Source organism: Schistocerca cancellata, chromosome 5, assembly GCF_023864275.1.
Source record: "Schistocerca cancellata isolate TAMUIC-IGC-003103 chromosome 5, iqSchCanc2.1, whole genome shotgun sequence".
NCBI classification, from domain to species: Eukaryota; Metazoa; Arthropoda; class Insecta; order Orthoptera; family Acrididae; genus Schistocerca; species Schistocerca cancellata.
The window spans coordinates 191,971,882-191,996,453 of NC_064630.1; the positions used below are offsets into that span (position 1 = coordinate 191,971,882).

General features: G+C 41.4%; 1 protein-coding gene across 1 annotated transcript in view; it reads left to right on the forward strand.

Annotated features, from left to right (window-relative positions):
* LOC126187300 (protein-cysteine N-palmitoyltransferase Rasp) overlaps positions 1–23,899 on the forward strand; it is a 186,304-nt gene extending 162,405 nt beyond the window's left edge. The window contains exon 9 of the mRNA XM_049928292.1: positions 23,719–23,899. Coding sequence (XP_049784249.1) covers positions 23,719–23,831 — 113 coding nt within the window. The 3' untranslated portion in view covers positions 23,832–23,899. The remainder of the gene's footprint in view (positions 1–23,718) is intronic.
* Positions 23,900–24,572: the final 673 nt, after the last annotated feature.

Genomic DNA, 24,572 nt, shown 5'->3' on the forward strand with positions numbered 1-24,572 from the left:
CTCCCCACTCCACCAAGAGTGTCTTTCCGCCGTCCACCTAACCTTCGTAACCTCTTAGTTCATCCCTATGAAATCCCCAAACCACCTTCCCTACCCTCTGGCTCCTACCCCTGTAACCGCCCCCGGTGTAAAACCTGTCCCATGCACCCTCCCACCACCACCTATTCCAGTCCTGTAACCCGGAAGGTGTACACGATCAAAGGCAGAGCCACGTGTGAAAGCACCCACGTGATTTACCAACTGACCTGCCTACACTGTGAAGCGTTCTATGTGGGAATGACCAGCAACAAACTGTCCATTTGCATGAATGGACACAGGCAGACAGTGTTTGTTGGTAATGAGGATCACCCTGTGGCTAAACCTGCCTTGGTGCACGGCCAGCACATCTTGGCACAGTGTTACACCGTCCGGGTTATCTGGATACTTCCCACTAACACCAACCTGTCTGAACTCCGGAGATGGGAACTTGCCCTTCAGCATATCCTCTCTTCTCGCTATCCGCCAGGCCTCAATCTCCGCTAATTTCTAATTTCAATCTGCCGCCGCTCATACCTCACCTGTCTTTCAACATCATCTTTGCCTCTGTACTTCCGTCCCGATTGACATCTCTGCCCAAACTCTTTGCCTTTACAAATGTCTGCTTGTGTCTGTGTATATGCGGATGGATATGTGTGTGTGTGCGAGTGTATACCTGTCCTTTTTTCCCCCTAAGGTAAGTCTTTCCGCTCCCGGGATTGGAATGACTCCTTACCCTCTCCCTTAAAACCCATATCCTTTTGTCTTTCCTTCTCCTTCCCTCTTTCCTGACGAGGCAACCGTTGGTTGCGAAAGCAGATTTTTGTGTGTATGTTTGTGTTTGTTTGTGTGTCTATCGACCTGCCAGCGCTTTTGTTTGGTAAGTCTCATCATCTTTCTTTTTAAATATATTTTTCCCACGTGGAATGTTTCCCTCTATTATATATATATATATATATATATATATATATATATAGTTATAATAGAAGGAAACATTCCACGAAGGAAAAATATATCTAAAAACAAAGATGATGTGACTTACCAAATGAAAGTGCTGGCAGGTCGACAGACACACAAACGAACACAAACATACACACAAAATTCAAGCTTTCGCAACAAACTGTTGCCTCATCAGGAAAGAGGGAAGGAGAGGGAAAGACGAAAGGATGTGGGTTTTAAGGGAGAGGGTAAGGAGTCATTCCAGTCCCGGGAGCGGAAAGACTTACCTTAGGGGGAAAAAAGGACGGGTACACACTCGCACACACACACATATCCATCCACACATATACAGACACAAGCAGACATATTTAAAGACAAAGAGTTTGGGCAGAGATGTCAGTTGAGGCAGAAGTGCAGAGGCAAAGATGTTGTTGAATGACAGGTGAGGTATGAGTGGCGGCAACTTGAAATTAGCGGAGATTGAGGCCTGGTGGATAACGGGAAGAGAGGATATATTGAAGAGCAAGTTCCCATCTCCGGAGTTCGGATAGGTTGGTATTAGTAGGAAGTATCCAGATAACCCGGACGGTGTAACACTGCGCCAAGATGTGCTGGTCGTGCACCAAGGCATGTTTAGCCACAGGGTGATCCTCATTACCAACAAACACTGTCTGCCTGTGTCCATTCATGCGAATGGACAGTTTGTTGCTGGTCATTCCCACATAGAACGCATCACAGTGTAGGCAGGTCAGTTGGTAGATCACGTGGGTGCTTTCACACGTGGCTCTGCCTTTGATTGCATTTCGAAATCTTTCCTGTCGTCTTATTTCTCTTTTTTTCTCTTTATTTTCTCTTTTTTCTCTTTATTTTCTCTTTCTGTTTTTACCAGTAGTTTCACTTTGTATCCACCTTCCCCTTTTACCGTAATCTACTATACAATTTTATCCCGCCATATATATGCTCAACAATACGTAACCCACTTCCCAACCATAACCAAAAGATTTTATTTTCCGCTTTCAACACTACCGCTGCTATAAAATCCACCGTTTCTAGTTCAATAACAGCTGCTTTCACTTATTTAACAACCATTTCGGCTAGTTCTAATAACTTTAACTTTATTTCCACTTCCGTTTTTCGCACATCACTGATCATTTTAGCCGCTCCCCACAGGTTTTAACGTCATTTTTTCTACAATTGTTAGCCCCATTTTCGTAATCTTTCACCACAACACCACTCCTTTAATACGTTTTTTCGAAATTATCTCGAAATTTTCCCGAATTTCTCCGTCCTTCAACGTCATTTTAGCCGCTCCCCACAGGTTTTAACGTCATTTTTTCTACAATTGTTAGCCCCATTTTCGTAATCTTTCACCACAACACCACTCCTTTAATACGTTTTTTCGAAATTTTCCCGAATTTCTCCGTCCTTTAACGTGATTTAGCGGCAACACAACCACCTAACCTTTTTGCACATTGCTGTCTACCAACCCAAGTTCAATACAAGATCAACTTAACCAACACTTTTTCGCCTTTTTTCATACCAGATCTCCAATTGCTTTCTAGTTCACCTTTATCTCTCCCCATATATTTCTATCTTTCTTTTTCATTTCAACCTCATGTTAAACTTTCCACCTTCTAATACCATGTCACCCTCACAACACCCCCACAACGACCCCATTAAGTTTTATTTACATTCCCTCCGCAAACATGCCTTCACCCTAGCCAGATTACGCTCACATATTTTATTTTCTCAGGCTTGTCTGACATTTGGCATAACCCCCAAAGGCCTCACACTTAAAGTTCCCATCTCTGGCTGCAACCCTTCTTTCCATCAGTCCCTATACCAGTTCCAAACTGAACAATCCATTGCCCTCACCCACCTAATCCTTCACCTACACATCAACTCAGCCAATGAACACACCCGTCAACTCCTATCCTTAATAAAAGTCCTCAATCTTTCCTCTCCCACATCCACACCGGCTATTCAGAGCATCCTCCTACAGGCCAACCGCCAATTAGAACAGCATGCCACCCTTCACCTCAAAAAACTATCCAATCTCCTGGTTTCCCACCTCCGGAAAGGCAACTCACTCACCCTTCACAACCTTTCCAGCAAACCTCAACCACCTCTCATTGCACACAAACCCAGTCTCTCCCATCTACTCAATCTCCCACTTCCAGCTCCACTCCCTCCAAAACCTCAAAATTCTGATCAACACAATCTGGCACCACAACACCCTAATTCAGTAGTTAACCTTTCCTCCAAACCTCTCTCCCAATCCGAAACCTCTGTCCTATCCAAAGGCCTCACCTTCAGCCCCACTCCCAGATTCAACCAAACAGCCCTCGTCAAAGATTTACTGTCCTACACTCGTACTCTCTGCTGGAAGTATCACTTTGCCACGAAGAAAAATGATCCTAATCCTACCCCTAATGATCCAACTCCCCAAGACACTATCCAAATTGAACCCTGCCTGGAACAGTTCCGTCCTCCGTCACAGCGGGACCCACCTCCTCTTCCTCAAAATCACCCTCTCCAAACCTTCCAGGAATTTCTGACTTCCAGCCTTGCCTCTCAATCCTTCTTAAAAAACCTTAATCCTACTCCCAACATCACCACTGCTGAAGCCCAGGCTATCCGTGATCTGAAGGCTGACCGGTCCATCGTCATTCTTCCGGCGGACAAGGGTTCCACGACCGTGGTACTTGATCGTCGGGAGTATGTGGCTGAGGGACTGCGTCAGCTTTCAGACAACACCACATACAAAGTTTGCCAAGGTAATCCCATTCCTGATGTCCAGGCAGAGCTTCAAGGAATCCTCAGAACCTTAGGCCCCCTACAAAACCTTTCACCTGACTCCATCAACCTCCTGACCCCACCGACACCCCGCACCCCTACCTTCTACCTTCTTCCTAAAATTCACAAACCCAATCATCCCGGCCGCCCCATTGTAGCTGGTTACCAAGCCCCCACAGAACGTATCTCTGCCTACGTGGATCAACACCTTCAACCCATTACATGCAGTCTCCCATCCTTCATCAAAGACACCAACCACTTTCTCGAATGCCTGGAATCCTTACCCAGTCCGTTACCCCCAGAAACCATCCTTGTCACCATTGATGCCACTTCCTTATACACAAATATCCCGCACGTCCAGGGCCTCGCTGCGATGGAGCACTTCCTTTCACGCCGATCACCTGCCACCCTACCTAAAACCTCTTTCCTCATTACCTTAGCCAGCTTCATCCTGACCCACAACTTCTTCACTTTTGAAAACCAGACATACCAACAATTAAAGGGAACAGCCATGGGTACCAGGATGGCCCCCTCGTACGCCAACCTATTCATGGGTCGCTTAGAGGAAGCCTTCTTGGTTACCCAGGCCTGCCAACCCAAAGTTTGGTACAGATTTATTGATGACATCTTCATGATCTGGACTCACAGTGAAGAAGAACTCCAGAATTTCCTCTCCAACCTCAACTCCTTTGGTTCCATCAGATTCACCTGGTCCTACTCCAAATCCCATGCCACTTTCCTTGATGTTGACCTTCACCTGTCCAATGGCCAGCTTCACACGTCCGTCCACATCAAACCCACCAACAAGCAACAGTACCTCCATTACGACAGCTGCCACCCATTCCACATCAAACGGTCCCTTCCCTACAGCCTAGGTCTTCGTGGCAAACGAATCTGCTCCAGTCCGGAATCCCTGAAGCATTACACCAACAACCTGACAACAGCTTTCGCATCCCGCAACTACCCTCCCGACCTGGTACAGAAGCAAATAACCAGAGCCACTTCCTCATCCTCTCAAACCCAGAACCTCCCACAGAAGAACCACAAAAGTGCCCCACTTGTGACAGGATACTTTCCGGGACTGGATCAGATTCTGAATGTGGCTCTCCAGCAGGGATACGACTTCCTCAAATCCTGCCCTGAAATGAGATCCATCCTTCATGAAATCCTCCCCACTCCACCAAGAGTGTCTTTCCGCCGTCCACCTAACCTTCGTAACCTCTTAGTTCATCCCTATGAAATCCCCAAACCACCTTCCCTACCCTCTGGCTCCTACCCTTGTAACCGCCCCCGGTGTAAAACCTGTCCCATGCACCCTCCCACCACCACCTACTCCAGTCCTGTAACCCGGAAGGTTTACACAATCAAAGGCAGAGCCACGTGTGAAAGCACCCACGTGATCTACCAACTGACCTGCCTACACTGTGATGCGTTCTATGTGGGAATGACCAGCAACAAACTGTCCATTCGCATGAATGGACACAGGCAGACAGTGTTTGTTGGTAATGAGGATCACCCTGTGGCTAAACATGCCTTGGTGCACGACCAGCACATCTTGGCGCAGTGTTACACCGTCCGGGTTATCTGGATACTTCCTACTAATACCAACCTATCCGAACTCCGGAGATGGGAACTTGCTCTTCAATATATCCTCTCTTCCCGTTATCCACCAGGCCTCAATCTCCGCTAATTTCAAGTTGCCGCCACTCATACCTCACCTGTCATTCAACAACATCTTTGCCTCTGCACTTCTGCCTCAACTGACATCTCTGCCCAAACTCTTTGTCTTTAAATATGTCTGCTTGTGTCTGTATATGTGTGGATGGATATGTGTGTGTGTGCGAGTGTGTACCCGTCCTTTTTTCCCCCTAAGGTAAGTCTTTCCGCTCCCGGGACTGGAATGACTCCTTACCCTCTCCCTTAAAACCCACATCCTTTCGTCTTTCCCTCTCCTTCCCTCTTTCCTGATGAGGCAACAGTTTGTTGCGAAAGCTTGAATTTTGTGTGTATGTTTGTGTTCGTTTGTGTGTCTGTCGACCTGCCAGCACTTTCATTTGGTAAGTCACATCATCTTTGTTTTTAGATATATATATATATATATATATATATATATATATATATATATATATATATATATATATATATAAGAGAAATATGTGAGCAAGGAATGAGTGAGAATGTTTTGGTAATATTGTGCTACATAGAGAAGTGAGTAAATAGTCTACATCTTTAAGATTACATAACAATTTCAGTTTTAAAGAACACATTTGTGATGAGTTAGAACACGTGAGTACAAGACATTAAATGTGAATCTATTTACAGTGCCCTTGAAAATGAACGAATGCAAGAAAAGCAGAGTGAACATATTGATTACAGCTGTTGAAAGAAGTGTAATAAGAATGCAACTTTGTAACATTTCGTTAAGTTTTGTTAAGCCACTGTGTGGAAGAAAACATTTATAGTTTGTGTTCAGACAGGAGAATCATATTTTAAGGAACTTAAGTTGAAATATAGTTTTTACACATCCCTCATGTGAATACATTTGTGTATACGAAAGTGAAATTTAGTGCCATGTTATCCTTTATAATACTTACACACAACAGAAAACCCTGAGGAAGCAAAAGATAGGAGAGTTATTAAGGCCGTTTTGCGACTCGTACAACACCTACATTTAAGTGAACAGATGACAAAATTACATCTACTTTGAAGACAACATTTGACTTTTCAGGTAAGTGACCACACGTGCAACCAACGTCGAGCAACAGACACTGAGAAAGAGACATTTTACTGCCAATTATAATACTATGTTCTTTATTTATGTTTTATAGAAAGAAATGATATATATATATATATATATATATAGACACACACACACACACACACAAAACATACATGATGTTTAACAGTCACGTATGTCTGTATATGTGTGGATGGATATGTGTGTGTGTGCGAGTGTATACCCGTCCTTTTTTCCCCCTAAGGTAAGTCTTTCTGCTCCCGGGACTGGAATGACTCCTTACCCTCTCCCTTAAAACCCACATCCTTTAGTCTTTCCCTCTCCTTCTCTCTTTCCTGATGAGGCAACAGTTTGTTGCGAAAGCTTGAATTTTGTGTGTATGTTTGTGTTCGTTTGTGTGTCTGTCGACCTGCCAGCACTTTCATTTGGTAAGTCACATCATCCTTGTTTTTAGGTATATTTTTCCTTCGTGGAATGTTTCCTTCTATATATATATATATATACCAAATGAAAGTGCTGGCAGGTCGACAGACACACAGAGATCTGGTATGAAAAAGGCGAAAAAGTGTTGGTGATCTGGTATGTCGACCTGCCAGCACTTTCATTTGGTAAGTCACATCATCTTTGTTTTTAGGTATATTTTTCCTTCGTGGAATGTTTCCTTCTATTATAACCATATCATTAATTTGAACCCAACAATTACGTTTGTTATTGTCACCTTTGCATTTCGAAATCTTTCCTGTCGTCTTATTTCTCTTTTTTCTCTTTATTTTCTCTTTATTTTCTATTTCTGTTTTTACCAGTAGTTTCACTTTGTATTCACCTTCCCCTTTTACCGTAATCAACTATACAATTTTATCCCGCCTATATATGCTCAACAATACGTAACCCACTTCCCAACCATAACCAAAAAATTTTATTTTCCGCTTTCAACACTACCTTTGCTATAAAATCCACCGTTTCTAGTTCAATAACAGCTGCTTTCACGTATTTAACAACCATTTCGGCTAGTTCTAATAACTTTAACTTCATTTCCACTTCCGTTTTTCGCACATCACTGATCATTTTAGCCGCTCCCCACAGGTTTTAACGTCATTATTTCTACAATTGTTAGCCCCATTTTCGTAATCTTTCACCACAACACCACTCCTTTAATACGTTTTTTCGAAATTTTCTCGAAATTTTCCCGAATTTCTCCGTCCTTTAACGTGATTTAGCGGCAACACAACCGCCTAACCTTTTTGCACATCGCTGTCTACCAACCCAAGTTCACCACAGGATCAACTTAACCAACACTTTTTCGCCTTTTTCATACCAGATCACCAACACTTTTTCGCCTTTTTCATACCAGATCTCCTGTGTGTCTGTCGACCTGCCAGCACTTTCATTTGGTAAGTCACATCTTTGTTTTTATATATATATATATATATATAAAGAAAGACGATGAGACTTACCAAACAAAAGCGCTGGCAGGTCGATAGACACACAAATAAACACAAACATACACACAAAATTCTAGCTTTCGCAACCAACGGTTTGCAACACTCTCCGACGCAAATTGGGAAAATAACAATACCGTACTATTTTATCAGTGCATTTGGTGACTCCGTAATGTCCCCAAGTTTTGTATGTGAACAGAATAAGCTCGTCAACATGTGCATCTGGGAGACAAACACACCAATGGTGCGAGTCTGGGGTACGTCTATGAAAAAGTACATTTTTGTGTATTGTGTAATATTTTTGCAAGTGGGAAGAAGGATATGTACGTAATTTCTTTTTGATGTTTGACCACCTGGGATCGCTGTCCTGAAGTGAAGCAAAGTTCTTGCACTTATTGTGGTAGTATGGGGCGTACATACCATCGTACATAAGTAAGATGTTAAAGTCTGATGTTTGCTCGGAAAGTTCCGAAAAATCCTGTGTGCCTTGGGGAAAACGGGACAGGGCATCGGCTACTATGTTGGATTTACCTTTAATGTAAATAATTTCAAAGCTGTATTCTTGGAGTGAAAGGCACCACTGGGTGAGCCGTGAATGAAGCAATTTGCATGATAGCAAGAAAGAAAGGGCTGGTGGTCTGTGTATATGCGAGTATGTTTACCCCAAAGAAAGTAGCGAAACTTACGGAATGCCCAAATAATGGCAAGAGCCTCCTGCTCCATCACCGAGTATGACCTCTCGCACTCAGTGAGCGTGCGGCTCGCAAAACTTATAAAACTTATCGGTTTGATGACAGATTGTCTTGATTCGGATTGAATTTGAAATAGAAAAGCTCCAAGGCCGTATGATGACGAATCCAGGGCTAGGCAAAAATCTGAGGAGGAGTGCGTTCACCAATGCATCTTTAATAGCCTGAAAATCAGCTTGGCAAAACTCTGTCCATCTCCAAATTGCGTTCTTTTTCAGTAGAGTTAGCAGGTGAGAGCTGTTCAGAAGCTGCTGTGAAACAAACTTCTGAAAGAAAGAAGATAATCCTAAGAATGCTTTCAACTGTTTGCGGTTTTGTGGAGGAGAAATTATGAATAGCATCAATCTTCTTAGAATCGGGACGAATGCCTTCCGGTGAGACAGTATGGCCTAAAAACTTGATTTCACACCTTCCTACTTTGGACTTCGAAAGATTTACTGTGACTCCAGCTTGTGAAAATTTAAATAAAATTTGCTGTAACAGGTCAATATGTTCCTCCCACGTATTTGTTGCCACGACAATGTCATCGATGTACGCCGTGACGCGTGACAACAAACACGGGCCGAAAACGGCGTCAAGCGCCTCGATGAACATGCCCGCGCTTATGCGCAAACCAAAAGGCAACACACAAAACTGATAACTGTGTCCTTCACAAAGGAAAGGAGTCTATTTATGACTGTCATTGTGAAGGGACACCTGCCAGTACGATAAGCGGAGGTCAGTATTAGTTAGGTATTGTACATTATAAAATTTGAGCAACTGTTCGTCCAAGTTGACGGGTTTTGTGTTAACAGGTATAATAATTTTGTTGATTTCACGTGCATGTAGCACCAATCTGACATTGCCATCTTGCTTGCCTACCACCAGGATAGGACTGCAATAAGGGGAATGTGATTTTTCTATGACACCCCAGGTCAACATAGGGTCGATTTCACGTAAAACTGCAGGTTTCTTCGTCCTTGGAATATTATAATGTGTCCTACAATAAGTCTTATGTGGCTTAACATCCATTTTGTAGCTATAACCTCTGATTACACCAGACCTTTCACTAAAAACTCTTGCATAATCACATAATAATTTGTACAATTCTTCTTGTTGTTGTTTCGTTAAATAGTCAGATTCGACACATTTCTGATACAATAAATCCTGCTCAATTTCCTGATAGTCTGAATCTTCAAGTGTTAAATTACATACACTAACTATGGTAGGATATACCAATTGAAATTGACTTACTTCGCAATGTTTTTGTTGTGGTTCAATCGTCTTGTTAAGTTCAACATTGACATATGCCATTACATAAATCTATGATTGCTTTGTGTTCATTCAAGAAAGCCATCCTTAGGATGCAGTGTACAATAAGCTTGTCTACAATCAGAAAATTACACTTGAACTGTGTATTGGAAAATGTGAAGTTAACAAGGGCTTGCGTGGAAATTCTGTACGGGTAAAGTAGGTATGTTTATAATTTGTTTCAATTCATTGTAGAATGAGGTTGACATCACTCTTGCAGCAGCACAAGTATCGAATAAAATTTGTACATAATAATTGTTAAACTTAACCCATGTCGTAGCTTGTATGAATTCTTTAACACAACTGTCTGATTTGATCTTTTTCTCGTCGGTTAATTCCTGTTCTGCTGTCATTTTGTCATCGTACCTGAGGAAACAAACTGTCTCAGCCGTTGTGCTCTTACAACACCTCACGACCGAAGCACGAGCACTTAGCTTGGTCGTCGACTGTTTTCCGTCTGTTTGGCCGGGCTCATTGACCAGCTCCACTATGTTTACATTCCGGCCGGTTGGCACCCACACGTCAGCTGATGGCGCGCTGCAATTGTTATTGCTACTTCGTGGTGGGGAGTGCATAACTGTACTGGGGAATGGCGGCGGATTCCGTGGAGGGTTATGATTTGTCATGCGTGAATTTTGTGTGTTCCACATATTCCGTCAGTGATTGTTGCGATTGTTATTGTTTTGGTGGTAATTATGTCTGTTATATAGCATGTTCCTGTCAAAGTAGCCCGGTTTGTACCAGTTATTCTCATGTCTCCTATTGCGGTTGTTGTTGTACTGTCTGCGATTTTCATTTTGCATGTAGTTACCATTTTGATATGGGTGATAATTATTGTTGTTATTATTATTCCACGAATTTCTGCGGTTGTTCCTACCGTCTTACACGTTTCTATTTGAATATGTTTCATGCGCAGGCATCGTATTGTGTCGCAGAGGGGACGGATCGTTCCACCAACCACTGTCACTACAGTTCCTTTGGGGTGGGTGCTGATTTTGGTTACTAATATGAGTAAAATTTGAATGGCGTGAATCGCCTCTGTAAACTACGTCCATTTGATCTAAGAAGTTTAAGAAAGTCTTAATGTCATTCTCTGGTACTCATATTAATCTGTCTCGGTATGGAAAGGGTAAGTGGCTCTTTAAAGTGTCAGTTATTGCTGGCAAGTCGGCTGGTTTGGACCAGTACAGTGTCTTGTCTAGGTACCTCTCAAAGTATTGTCTTAATGTCTTTTTTTTTTAGGGTCATAGGTCTCAGGGTTGCACATTTCTCTCCTTAGACTCTGTTGCTCATTCTCTGACCAGAATTCGTCCAAGAAGACTTGTTCGAACTGTTCAAACGTAAGGCACTGCCGTTTCATAGCGGCACCCCACTTAGCTGCTCGTCCTCTCATGAGATTGGTGACGTATCTGATTTTATCGACTTCTGACCAAGTACGTGGAAAAACACCGTCAAATGATCTAATAAACACAATAGGGTGGACTTTGTGCTTGTCCTCACTGGAAAAAGTCTGGAAATATCAATGCCTTACAAACGTGTCATCGGCCATGCCGGTTGGCATAACTGTGTTGACGTGGTTTGTGTCACTTGCTACTCTAGGTGTCCTACCATAATATTGCTCGTTTGGTGGAAAAGAAAGCGGCACATTGTAATTTTGATTCGAAATAGGTGTTTCCACAATAGGTGTTCTGTTTGTGTCATTAGCCATGGTTTTAGCTGTTTTGTCATTCCCTGATGATACGTTTGCACCAATCGCCAAACACGGCACAACATTGTCTCGCAATTTTGTCACTTCGTCTTCTATGTGTTTTGTCTCGTCTTTAACATGTGTCTTTGTTTTTGAAAGTACACTCCTGGAAATGGAAAAAAGAACACATTGACACCGGTGTGTCAGACCCACCATACTTGCTCCGGACACTGCGAGAGGGCTGTACAAGCAATGATCACACGCACGGCACAGCGGACACACCAGGAACCGCGGTGTTGGCCGTCGAATGGCGCTAGCTGCGCAGCATTTGTGCACCGCCGCTGTCAGTGTCAGCCAGTTTGCCGTGGCATACGGAGCTCCATCGCAGTCTTTAACACTGGTAGCATGCCGCGACAGCGTGGACGTGAACCGTATGTGCAGTTGACGGACTTTGAGCGAGGGCGTATAGTGGGCATGCAGGAGGCCGGGTGGACGTACCGCCGAATTGCTCAACACGTGGGGCGTGAGGTCTCCACAGTACATCGATGTTGTCGCCAGTGGTCGGCGGAAGGTGCACGTGCCCGTCGACCTGGGACCGGACCGCAGCGACGCACGGATGCACGCCAAGACCGTAGGATCCTACGCAGTGCCGTAGGGGACCGCACCGCCACTTCCCAGCAAATTAGGGACACTGTTGCTCCTGGGGTATCGGCGAGGACCATTCGCAACCGTCTCCATGAAGCTGGGCTACGGTCCCGCACACCGTTAGGCCGTCTTCCGCTCACGCCCCAACATCGTGCAGCCCGCCTCCAGTGGTGTCGCGACAGGCGTGAATGGAGGGACGAATGGAGACGTGTTGTCTTCAGCGATGAGAGTCGCTTCTGCCTTGGTGCCAATGATGGTCGTATGCATGTTTGGCGCCGTGCAGGTGAGCGCCACAATCAGGACTGCATACGACCGAGGCACACAAGGCCAACACCCGGCATCATGGTGTGGGGAGCGATCTCCTACACTGGCCGTACACCACTGGTGATCGTCGAGGGGACACTGAATAGTGCACGGTACATCCAAACCGTCATCGAACCCATCGTTCTACCATTCCTAGACCGGCAAGGGAACTTGCTGTTCCAACAGGACAAAGCACGTCCGCATGTATCCCGTGCCACCCAACCTGCTCTAGAAGGTGTAAGTCAACTACCCTGGCCAGCAAGATCTCCGGATCTGTCCCCCATTGAGCATGTTTGGGACTGGATGAAGCGTCGTCTCACGCGGTCTGCACGTCCAGCACGAACGCTGGTCCAACTGAGGCGCCAGGTGGAAATGGCATGGCAAGCCGTTCCACAGGACTACATCCAGCATCTCTACGATCATCTCCATGGGAGAATAGCAGCCTGCATTGCTGCGAAAGGTGGATATACACTGTACTAGTGCTGACATTGTGCATGCTCTGTTGCCTGTGTCTATGTGCCTGTGGTTCTGTCAGTGTGATCATGTGATGTATCTGACCCCAGGAATGTGTCAATAAAGTTTCCCCTTTCTGGGACAATGAATTCACGGTGTTCTTATTTCAATTTCCAGGAGTGTATGTCCTGTGTAATTGTTTCAAGGTTTTTGTCCAGATAGTCGTCACACAATTTACATTCATGTACAATTCTCTCGGCCATGTTGGTGTCGTTGTTTCGTGACGCGAGGTCCGCTCAGTCTTCTAATTTTTCTATCTTTTGTTTGAGGTGGGTTTGTTCAAGAACTACCATTGTGAGCTATTGGGTAATATTTCCCACTTCTTCAGTCAGCTTTTCTTGGGTGGAGCTAGCCGAAGTGTGGGCCTGAGCTAACTCTTCCACACGGGTGTTCACTTCCTACTGCACATGAACTATTTGAGTTAACTGATTCTTACATCGGGTGATACTGTTTTTTTGTTTCATGTGTGAATGTAACCAAAGTTTCTTCCTATTTAGTGACTCGGTCGGACAATGTCTCAAATCGCTGGCTGAGCTGTTGAGTGGTGTTATTTAATTCTGTCATCTGTTTTGTCGTTCGTTCAAAATTTTCAGTCATAGTACAGTTTAATACGTCAAATTTTTCATCACTTTTATCTAGCCTTTGTTTAAAGTCCTGAACAAGTGCGTCCAGTTTTGCGTCAATTTTCTGACTAACGTCTTGTTTCATGTCTGCAAATAACTCTAATAGTCAGTCCAGTTTGTCAGTCTCCTGTGTCCGATTTGTGTCACATTGCTGAATTTGTCTCATATTCGGTTCTGACATTGATGTTAACAATGGTGCTGATGGTCTAGTCTTGCGTCCATTCCACATTTCTTCATTTAAAGTCGCCATATGTGTATTATCACAAATGTTGCGAGTTTGAAGCAAAATCATTGCATTGATCTGTGAACTCATCCATGGAGGGAAACGCGACTTCCTTGTTGGTTGAACGATGAATCTAGTTCACTTAACTCATCTGTCGAAACTCTCTCGACCTTACCGCGTTACATTGTAATAGGATGTATAATCATAAGTCGAAAAGGGAATAATATAAGTCTGATTAATAAAGAATTGACTCAAATTTAGGTTGAAATATTTTCTCGTCAATGTAAATGATTGCTCTATTGCAGACAATGGTTGAGAAAGATCAGCAAGACGGACAAAATTTTTCGTAACAAATGACTGTTTGGCGGTCAAATTCATGATCTTCATATGCTACAACAATACTATAATTACCACAAACTACAACAGAGATAGATAATTTTGAAAAAATCTAGAAGAAACTACAGGATGTGTGGAAAGGGAGAAATGGATTCTGCAGTTGGCTATTGAATGTTTGAATGAAACATAATTGCATGACTCACCATTAAATTTTCTGTCCTGCAGCGGCTGGTCAATCACTTCTGCATAAATCGTATTCGTCAAAATATGGATTTTCTTAATACATCTCCATCGGATAATCACCAAAAGGTCTCAAAATAACAGTTTTGCAACAATATATGCCATGAAAAGAAAAACAGATTGAATTAGTTACAAAAATTCTTTACAATATTGGTGTATAATAATTTGCTTAGGTACAATAAAGTTGGTCTTTTAGTTACCCTTTAAACTTCGGGATTTTTGGTTATTCTCTGTTGGGAAAAAAAAAAAATAATTAAAGTTTCAAATTTGCTCAAAAATGACACATCCGAAAATTGCGTCCTGTCCCGGGAGACAGTTGTAGTGGTTAATAAAAAAGAAAAAGAAAAGAAAAGAAAAGGTTGAAAATGTGGGAAGAAATGGTGAATAAAAAGGGGGTTTCGAAATCATTAATGACCGTGAAAAGGGGAAAGAATGAAATGCAAATTGGACTTCGTATTACAGAAAAGCTATTGGCTTCGTGATTCGGAAAAGCTATTGTTGGGGTGGTCCTTGCGGCGTTTCTGAGCAAAAGTCAAACCAATTTCCACTACAATAATTATTTGACAGAGAACAGAGAATAACAAATGTGATTAACAGGGGGAAATGGCGTAGATAAGAGTTCATTTTTTACCATGTTAACATGTCTTCTCTTGTGCAGTGTCCAGGTCTTGTTCTCCAAAAATCTCGTGCTTCATTTCTGTGTGAAAAGTCATAGCGGCTCCGAAATCTTGTAATCGTCCAGGAATCACTAATTTATACAAATCAAAATCGTCTTGAGATTAAATGCACTGTATTTTATGTTGCTGCTTCCATCCTCTGAATTTCATACAAATTTTCACAATACGTCTGCACATCAATAAGTTGTTTCTCATCTTAATCAGACCAAGACTAGCTAATAAGTTTTTACGTCTGCATTAAGCTTCCACTCTCGAGAGACAAAAGATGGATAGAAAACAGATAGTTAAAATTTTAGTACCTTCATTTTTTTATATATTTTCTCTGCCGTTGAGCGCTCATACCACTGCGACGGTGTAATTTATATCTGAGGGTACGAGTGTAGCATGGCGAAATTCAAAGTCCCGCTACAGTACCTAAGGTTCAATTCCCAGTGAACACCTTAGATTTTTATGTCTGGAACTTTTAGGACTGTGATCTCCTAGCCTGCTATACAGAATGAGAAGCGGTTCGAGAAAATTGATGTCAGAGCTGCTGAAGTGGTGTAAAGACAAAGATGAGACTACACCAAAATTATTAATTTTAGTACCTCCAGTACTTTGTATGCTTGTAGATGGCTATCAAGGGAATTCAAGTTGATTCTGTATATTGTGGAAATAAATAATTCAGGAAGTACAATAGAGAAATTGTTTTCACTAAAATCCACATTCACGCCATATAGAGGATATTCAGAGCGAAAGAAAATTGAAAAATAACGTAAATTGAGGACTAAAATAATCAATTATTGACAATATAATATAAATGGATAGATAAAATTCTACTCTCCAAGCGGTGGCAGGGGAAAACACACACACACACACACACACACACACACACACACACACGGATTATTGGGGACTGTACCAGACAATATTTGAACTAGATGGACACAGCACTACAACATGTCCTTGGTTTTTGCCACCCACCAGGCTTTACATTAACTCCTCCTGTCTCAGCATTTATTCACAGTAACTACTCCTTTCTTTGCTCCATTCTATTTTCCTACATCTTCCATTTTCTGACTTGTGTATTTTTCACTGCCTCCCCTCCCACCTCTGTTACATGCAATGCACTTGGCTTTTCACTCTTACTAACTCATGCACAGTGTTTTAGTAGTAATCTCTGTCTTGCATATTACATTATCTTCCCCTGTAAGCTCTCAGGTTTTCAAATCTCCTCCGGTGCAGCCCCCAAAGATCAGCGATCAGTCTTTCCCTCTCATCCCATTCGGTAAGTCTCCCATGGCCTGGGATTCTGGGTGACTTTTCTGAACTGTACCACTTCCTGATTCTGTATTTTATATATGTGTGTGTGCCGGAAAAACTGTCCAGACTTTCATTTAGAACTATATATTCTAACCAGAGGTACAAACTCTAGTACTGAATGAAAAAAGACAAAATCTTCCTTGATAATAGTTCCTCTGCGTACACACACAATTTTCTCCATTATTCAGCTTCTCTGGCATGTCACCAGTCTCGCCAGCAGGACAACCCTTAAACCCCCCACCCAAATCCAACATAGTCACTTGACCAGGCTAACATAAATTCGGCACATGATGTTGTCCTAGGACACTCTCATTGTTATCACCTTCTCAGCACACATCATAGGTATCATTTATTTTAATTTTTGTAAGTCTATAGGGGCCTAAATTCTTGGCCTTAAGCTTTAATTTTTGTCCACTTTCTTTTATCACTACCAGATTACCAAGTTTTTACTTCAAGCCTTTCTTCCGATGTTCATTGAAGATAGCATGGTTTTCTTCTCGCACCTTGCTGGTTTGTAGTTTAGCATCTTCCTTCAGTTTATTGCGTTTTTCTTCAATTGAAATAATAATGTCTTCTTCTAACAATTTTGTGATGTGAAGATCAGTCTACTTGTGCATTTTAACTCTTATCCAAAGTTCAAATGATGATCTCTGAATACTTCTGTGGTTTGTTGAATTCATGGCACACTGAACTGATGGTACCACCTGATGTCAGTTCACAGTTAAACATTTTACACAATTGCAGATCACTCTTTTCACCTTGTCGGTCAAATCTGGTATATAATTATCTTGTTTTACTTCCTCTTCAATTTGGAAATTTCTCTTCCATATAGAACTTGGAAAGAATTCATCCATCCTTAAAATTTTTTGATAAGGCCGCTCGTTGAAAATGCTCTTGACCGCAGCCAAACCATTATCCTCACCTTGAGCTTTCCTGATTCTAGCTATTAAACCATCTACGAAACCAAACAATATATTTGCATCACAAGTTAAGGCATCTCTGTGTTTCATCCTATAATTGGATTGGTGTTCCATGGTGTACAAGTAGTCTTCCTTGTCTCAAGCCCATCTTGCTATTCTTGGTAACAAGTCTTTCTTATGCTTAGTCTTTTTGATTGCAGTGCAGTCTATTGCAAAAGTATTTCTAGTAAATACACTCGGATGATGGCACTATTTTGTTGTTTTGGTCATCAGTCCAGAGACTGGTTTGATGCAACTCTCCATGCTACTCTATCCTGTGCAAGCTTCTTCATCTCTGAGGCATTAACAAAAGCTAAAACTTTTAGCTCATAACTTCCATATTTTTCCTTTTGAGGTGGTGTTACTTTACTCCTATATGACTGGATGGAACTTCTCATCATCTGGAGATTTTTGTAGGAACACGCTCCAAAACCTTCTTTGCTTGTGTCTGTGTGTACTTGATTTGTGTTTAGGGTTGTAGATTTTTAAAATTGGATCTGATGAAAGGATATATTTGAGCCCCATGGGTGCTTATCTCTGCTTTTCTTTAAACATGTATTCTCAGCAAATCACCTGCAGGTTTGACAGCTGCAGAATAAATTTAGCTGTACTTCGTGAAGTATCATGTTAGTCTTAGGAAACTTTGTATTGTTGCAATAGATTTCAGCTCTGGAAAGCTTTGAACAGCTATTGTTTTCTCAGGAGGAGGCCGGATTTGTTTTCTCTCCATATGACACCCAAGAAACTCAACAGTTCTCTTCAAGAACTGCATTTTGCTAAATTATTTTCAAAGCTGTTTTCTGCTGCAGTTTTTACACTAAACAAAGATCTTGAAGTGCCCCATCATTACTCTTCGCTGGGGTTTTAATACAGTCCATGTTAATAAAATTAAAATTCCAAAATGCCAAAAATACAGTGTTTATAAAACATTAGAACTCTGTAGGTGAATTTGATAACCCAAATAGAACTTCCCTCATCCGGAACTGTCCTGATTGTGTCATAAATGACGTATATTGTCAGCTTTCCTTGTAAACATCAACGGGGAAAATAACGATTCTTGAGGTCTAGTGTGCAAAACACACAGGTGTCCTGTAGTTCATCTAAAAGATGTTCTGTGAGGGGCAATGTGATTTTGTTTAATTTTTTGTAACCTTTACAGATGTGATACCCAACATTTTTCTTTTTCCAACTAAATCTGGCTACTATATTCAGATCAACTTAGTTCTATTGTTCCTTGATCAAGCCACGTCTAGACTTGGCTGTCAGTAATTTCTTTTTCTCCTTGCGATAATCTTCTGGGTCTACTGTACTGTGGTTCCTCGTTCGCAGTAACCTTCATTCATGCATCAATGCATTCTTTGTCAGGTTCTAATTAGTCACTAAATCTTAGATATATTTCTTTGTTTCATCACTAACAGGGCTTTCAATATCTAAGTCTGGTTTGCCTGCTGTATGGATGTACATAAGATGAGCTTCCTCTTCAGGCTTTCTAATAGTAACTCTGTCCTTGTTTATTAAAAGTTCAGTTTGGTCGAGAAGATTATTCCCAACTACCATTTCTAAATTCATAATGTCTCTAAAGACAACATAAAAAAAATTGTTTAAATGTTCACTTCATCAGTCTCTAAAATGCCTGCAAAATACCCCTTTGAAGAGAGTAAATTTTTTCCCAAATCCTGTCAAGACTAAACCTGTATCTCGCAAACCTGGAGCATTCATAATCTCATAAACATCTTCTCGTAACACATTAAAATTAACTGCTAAAGTTAGTAAATGCCTTCACCTCATGGTTACTTATTCATGCATTTTTAAATTAACAACTGTTTTTATTCTTCTTCATAGTTTTTTTTAAATTTATTGTTATCTTTTGACTATTCTCCTTTGTGCATTCAGGTGAGATAAGGTCAAACTTGTTGCAGTTGAAGCATCTCTTTCTGTTGCTTTTGTTATTGTAGTCTCTTGACCTGTAGCCACAGGCACCACGATTGAAACACTTTTGGTTTGATTCCAAGGTGTGCTTCTAGCATTTCTTTTATTTTAGTCTCTAGCTCTTTCTTACTGGAGTTGGGAAAGGTTTCATTACTGTAACTTTAGTTATTTCTTTTCAGCAATGACTTCAAAGCTCTTTCAGAATACCTAATTTTTCTTTAAACTCTTTCACACTTCCTGCACCATAAAGCAGAGGTTTTGTGCCTGAATTGTCACATCATCGCTTTTAAATCAGGTGCTCAAATCACACAGACAAACATGGATGTCAGATGCATAGAAATAAACTGGCCATCCAGGTGCGAGAGAGGTACAGCTAATGCAACCTCTCAGAGAAGAAAGTTTCAGATCGTTCGAAAAAAATATGGAAATGTCTTAAATTGACACTTTTGCTATGCAGCAACAAATGCAGACACTACACTAGAGGTAATGTTAGATGACGTTGCAGCTTTCAGACTGCTGTACTTCCCCCAGTAGATTACTGGTGAGAAGACTTAGTAGTAATACAATTTATGTTAAAATGATTTAACAATATGGAAAGCGCAGATTGCTCCTACCATGTAGAGGAAGCACTAAGTCACAGAAAGACAAAATGAAAAAGAATGCTAGACATACGAGGGTAAGTCAATTATTATCTGCAAAGTAGCTAGCCTATAAAATTTTATTGTAATCAAATTGGAAACTTACAATAACATCATTTTTCGACATAGTCTCCTTGCGTTTCAACGCAATTGGTCCATCGTTGCACAAGCTTCCTGATGCCCTCATAAAAGAAGGTTCTCAGTTGAGCTGCGAGCCAGGAATGCACCGCATCTTTCACCACTTCGTCCGAGGCAAATCACTGGCCCCTTAATGCCTGTTTAAGTGGACCAAACAAGTGATAATCAGAAGGGGCAAGTAGTAGTAGTAGTAGTAGTAGTAGTATGGTATTCTACCTTACGGTAGGTCTTGTCATGGGTTAAACCTCTTCCATTTTTGACTGTCCATAGCTAGTCTTTTCATTTCTGAATATTTGTCTCCTTTTATATTGTCCAGCATTTGATATCTTCTTTTCCCTCTTCCCCCTTTTCCCTCCACCATTCCTTCTATTCCTTCCTTTAATAAACAGTCCTTCCTCAAACAATGTCCAATCCAGTTCTGTTTCCTCTATCGGATAACTTTCAGCATGTTTCTTTCTTCTCCAACTCTTCTGAATACTTCTTAATTCCTTACTCGGTCTTCCCATTTCACTTTTTCCATTCCTCTTCATATCCACATCTCTAGTGCCTCCAATCTTCTTTCATCTTCCTTCCTCAGTGTCCAGGTCTCCTCGCCATACAGTGCAACACTCCAGATGTAACATTTGGCAAGTCTTTTCTTCAGATCTTTCTTTAGTGGTCCACAAAGTAATTTCTGTTTCCTCTTGAATCCTTCTTTTGCCATTGTAATTCTTTTCCTAATTTCTGTTGAGCAATACATATCATCTATTATTTCACTTCCCAAGTAATTGAAGTTATTCACTTGCTCTATTTCCTCTCCCCCTATTTTCATACAGCATTTTCTCCCCTTTCCTCCAATTACCATGCATTTAATTTTCTCCTTGTTAATCTTCATTCCATATTCTTCTAATTTTGTGTTTAGGTCATCTAGCATTTGTTCCATCTCTCTTGCACACTCCGTCATCACAACCATGTCGTCTGCAAATCTTATACACTCCACTCTCCGACCCCCTATACAAGCTCCTCTCCTTCCATCAAAACTTTCACTAATAATTTCCTCCAGATATATATTTAACAGTGTTGGTGAAAAACAACAGCCTTGTCTTACACATCTTCCCACTTCTATTTCTTCACTAATCACACCTCCTATTCTTACTCTTGCTCTCTGGATCAAATATAAATTTCTAATTAGCCATCTATCCCTAAAGTCAGCTCCATGTTTCCTTAGTATTTCCATCAGTTTGTGCCATTTGACACAGTCAAAAGCCTTTTCAAGATCAGTGAACACAACATACACCTTCCTTTACTTCTCCATGTACCTCTCTCCTTTCACTCACCACTAGCCCAATGGCATCTCTAGTTCCCACTCCTCACCTAAAGGTGCAAGATTGGGATTATATGGAGGATGATCCAGTACTTCAAATTTGAGTTCATGGAGCATTTCAGCAGTGTGGGCAGCAGTATGCAGATGGGCATTGTCGTGCAACAACACATCATCTTTCGACAACAATCCTCGGCGTTTGCTTCAAATTGCAGGCTTTAGCCTGGCAGTAAGCATCTGACTGTAATGTACACTGTTTATTGTTGTGCCCCTTTCCCCATAATGTTCCAGTACTGGACCTTGTGCATCCCAAAAAACGGCAAGCATCAGTTTTTCTGCGGACAGTTGGGTCTTTAACTTTTTCTTGCATGGCAGATTTGGAGGTTTGCATTCCATCTCTGCCGTTTACTCTCCGGCTCATAATTATGGATCCATGTTTCGTCATCAGTAATGATCCTGTCTAAGAAGTTGTCCCCTTTGTTAACATAGCGAACCAATTGTTTTTGCAGATGTCCAAGTGTGTTTGTTTATGTAACTTTGTGAGTTGTTTTGCGGCCCCTCTTGCACAAACTTCATGAAACCCAAGTCTGTTGTGGATGATTTCGTAAGCAGAACCGTGACTAATTTGCAGATGATGTGCCACTTTGTTAGTAGTTAATACGTCTGTCTTAAGAGAATTATTTCACATGAACGCTCAATGGTTTCTGCATTTGTGGCGGTAAATGGTTGTCCGGCTCCTCCATTGTGCATAACACTTGTGCGACCATTTCGGAATTTTTCAGTTGATTCGTAGACATACTGTTGTGGCAAAACACTGTTCCCGTACTGTACCGAAAGTCTTTTGATGAATTTCGGCCCCTGATACGCCTTCCAACCACAAAAAATAGATCACTGAACATTGCTCTTCTTTGGTGCAAATAGCCAGCGGAGCAGCCATGATTAACAGCATGACAGCGATAACGAAACTAACCTAGTAGCTTGAAAATTGCAAAGACACAACAACCAAATAAATAAAGCATGCATCATCAACATAAAACGACAGTACTACCAAAATAAACAAAAATATAACTAAATTGCGGATAATAATTGACTTATCCTCGTATATCAGCTTTTGGACTAACTCTTTCAGAATTGGAAAACACACTCACACACACACACACGCACACACACACACAAACAAACAAACAACACACAACAACAACAATAACTGAGGTATGTACATTGGGGGCAGAGCTAAGCGAGATGGAGACAGACAACTGGGTGAGGGAATATGCTAGGGAGCGTGCAGGGACATGGTGGACTCGGGATAGGACTACTGGCTGCAGCATTGTGAGGCTGTACTGGGAGGGGGGCAGGGGATGGCAAGGGGAAAGTGAGAGGAGGGAAGTTAAGAAGAGGGGTCTATGTAAGTGTGTTGACAGGATAGAAGATGTCTAGTACTGGAGTGAGAGCAGGTATAGGGGTAGGCAGGTGGAAGACGGGGGCTAGCGAAGATTAAGGTGGGGGGGGGGAGGGGGCTACGGGAATGGAGGACGTGTCCTCCATTCACATACTTTTTAAATGAAGTCATTGTTTAGTTACTTTTCGTATTCCCACTGTGTGTGTGTGTGTGTGTGTGTGTGTGTGTGTGTGTGTGTGTGTGTGTGTTTTTATTGTTTTCAACAATAAAATATCCACGTCATTAATTTTGTGTAGGTACAGATCCGTAAAACAGTCGCAAACAAATTTTTAGTCTACATGTCCAACTTTAGAGATAAAATATTATTTAGGAGGCATGCAGTATCACTTGGTCCCATACAAATAGTAGTGTTACAATACTTACATACAGTCTTATTCAACTCGCTTGTTTTGGAGGCTATTTTGCTATGACCAGTTCACATATTTTGATGTGTGCCCAAACTGACATCCTCTCAGTGGTCAAACTTGTTTCCTTTAGTGTATTTTATCCACATTCTTCATGTCCTGAGGAGTGGCATGTTTCTGCAGTCTGTCATATTTGCAGCATATAGTTGTGTTCCACCAGAAATTGTGTGGAACACTTGGTTTCAATCGCTTCCACTTCTGCACCCAGACAGAACGAACCATTTGAAAAGTGGATGTCATGAACAACATTATTCCACCAGAAACTTGACCGCCAACAAAATGTAACATAAAATGTTAATTACATGCACCTGTCAAATGCTTGTTTTATTGTGTTAGTCTTGCAAATATTCTCAACTGAAGATATGTTTTTGTTTTAGGATGGGGTCTAGCCAACGTAACATTGTTGCTGTTTTGCTATTGTGGTTGTCAAGTGTCTCTGGAGTTGATGAAATGGGACAGAAGAAGAAAAGCAACAGATCAGCACATTTGAGATGTATTTCAAAAGCCTAAGACATGTAAACTTGAGTTTTGTAAATAAAATAATATCTTAAAATTAGAGAGATTCTAAAAATTTGCTTTGAGATATTTTAGATTTGTGTTACCTACATAGCAAGTTAATTTTGAGGCACTTACGCAGCAGGCCAAGAACAATGCAGGTAAAAAAAGGGGGAATTATGAGTGAGTTAGTCTCATAAGAATGAAGTATGAATTAACTTTACTCAGTTGAAACAAAGATCATCATTCTTTGATGCAATGAAGGTAGGTAATACCACATAATTTACCAGAACTAGACAGCTACAACCAAGGGGTTCTCAAACATGTATTATGGGAGAATGTCTTCACCAGCATCAAACTAACACTAAGAATGACATTATTACTGGATGAAAGTATGGTATATCATCAGTATGCTTAATACTCCGTGTCAGAAACAAGAATGTATCAAGAGCTACAAAACTTGGGATCAAAGTAACTTAACAGTTGATACTATTAGCTGTTTTACCTATGAAATAATGGAGACTTATTTGCACAGAGTAATACATGATGGGATCATTGCTACCTGCAAAGAAACAATTTTGTGACTATCCCTGTACACAGGACCAGATCCTTGTTAGTGTAAATTCATAAGTCCTACCATCATTATTGGAAGTAGTTATGAAGATGTGGAGCTTGAAACTTCTGAAGATTCAGAGAGACAAAAATAATAAACAGCTTAATACCGGATTATTGAAAT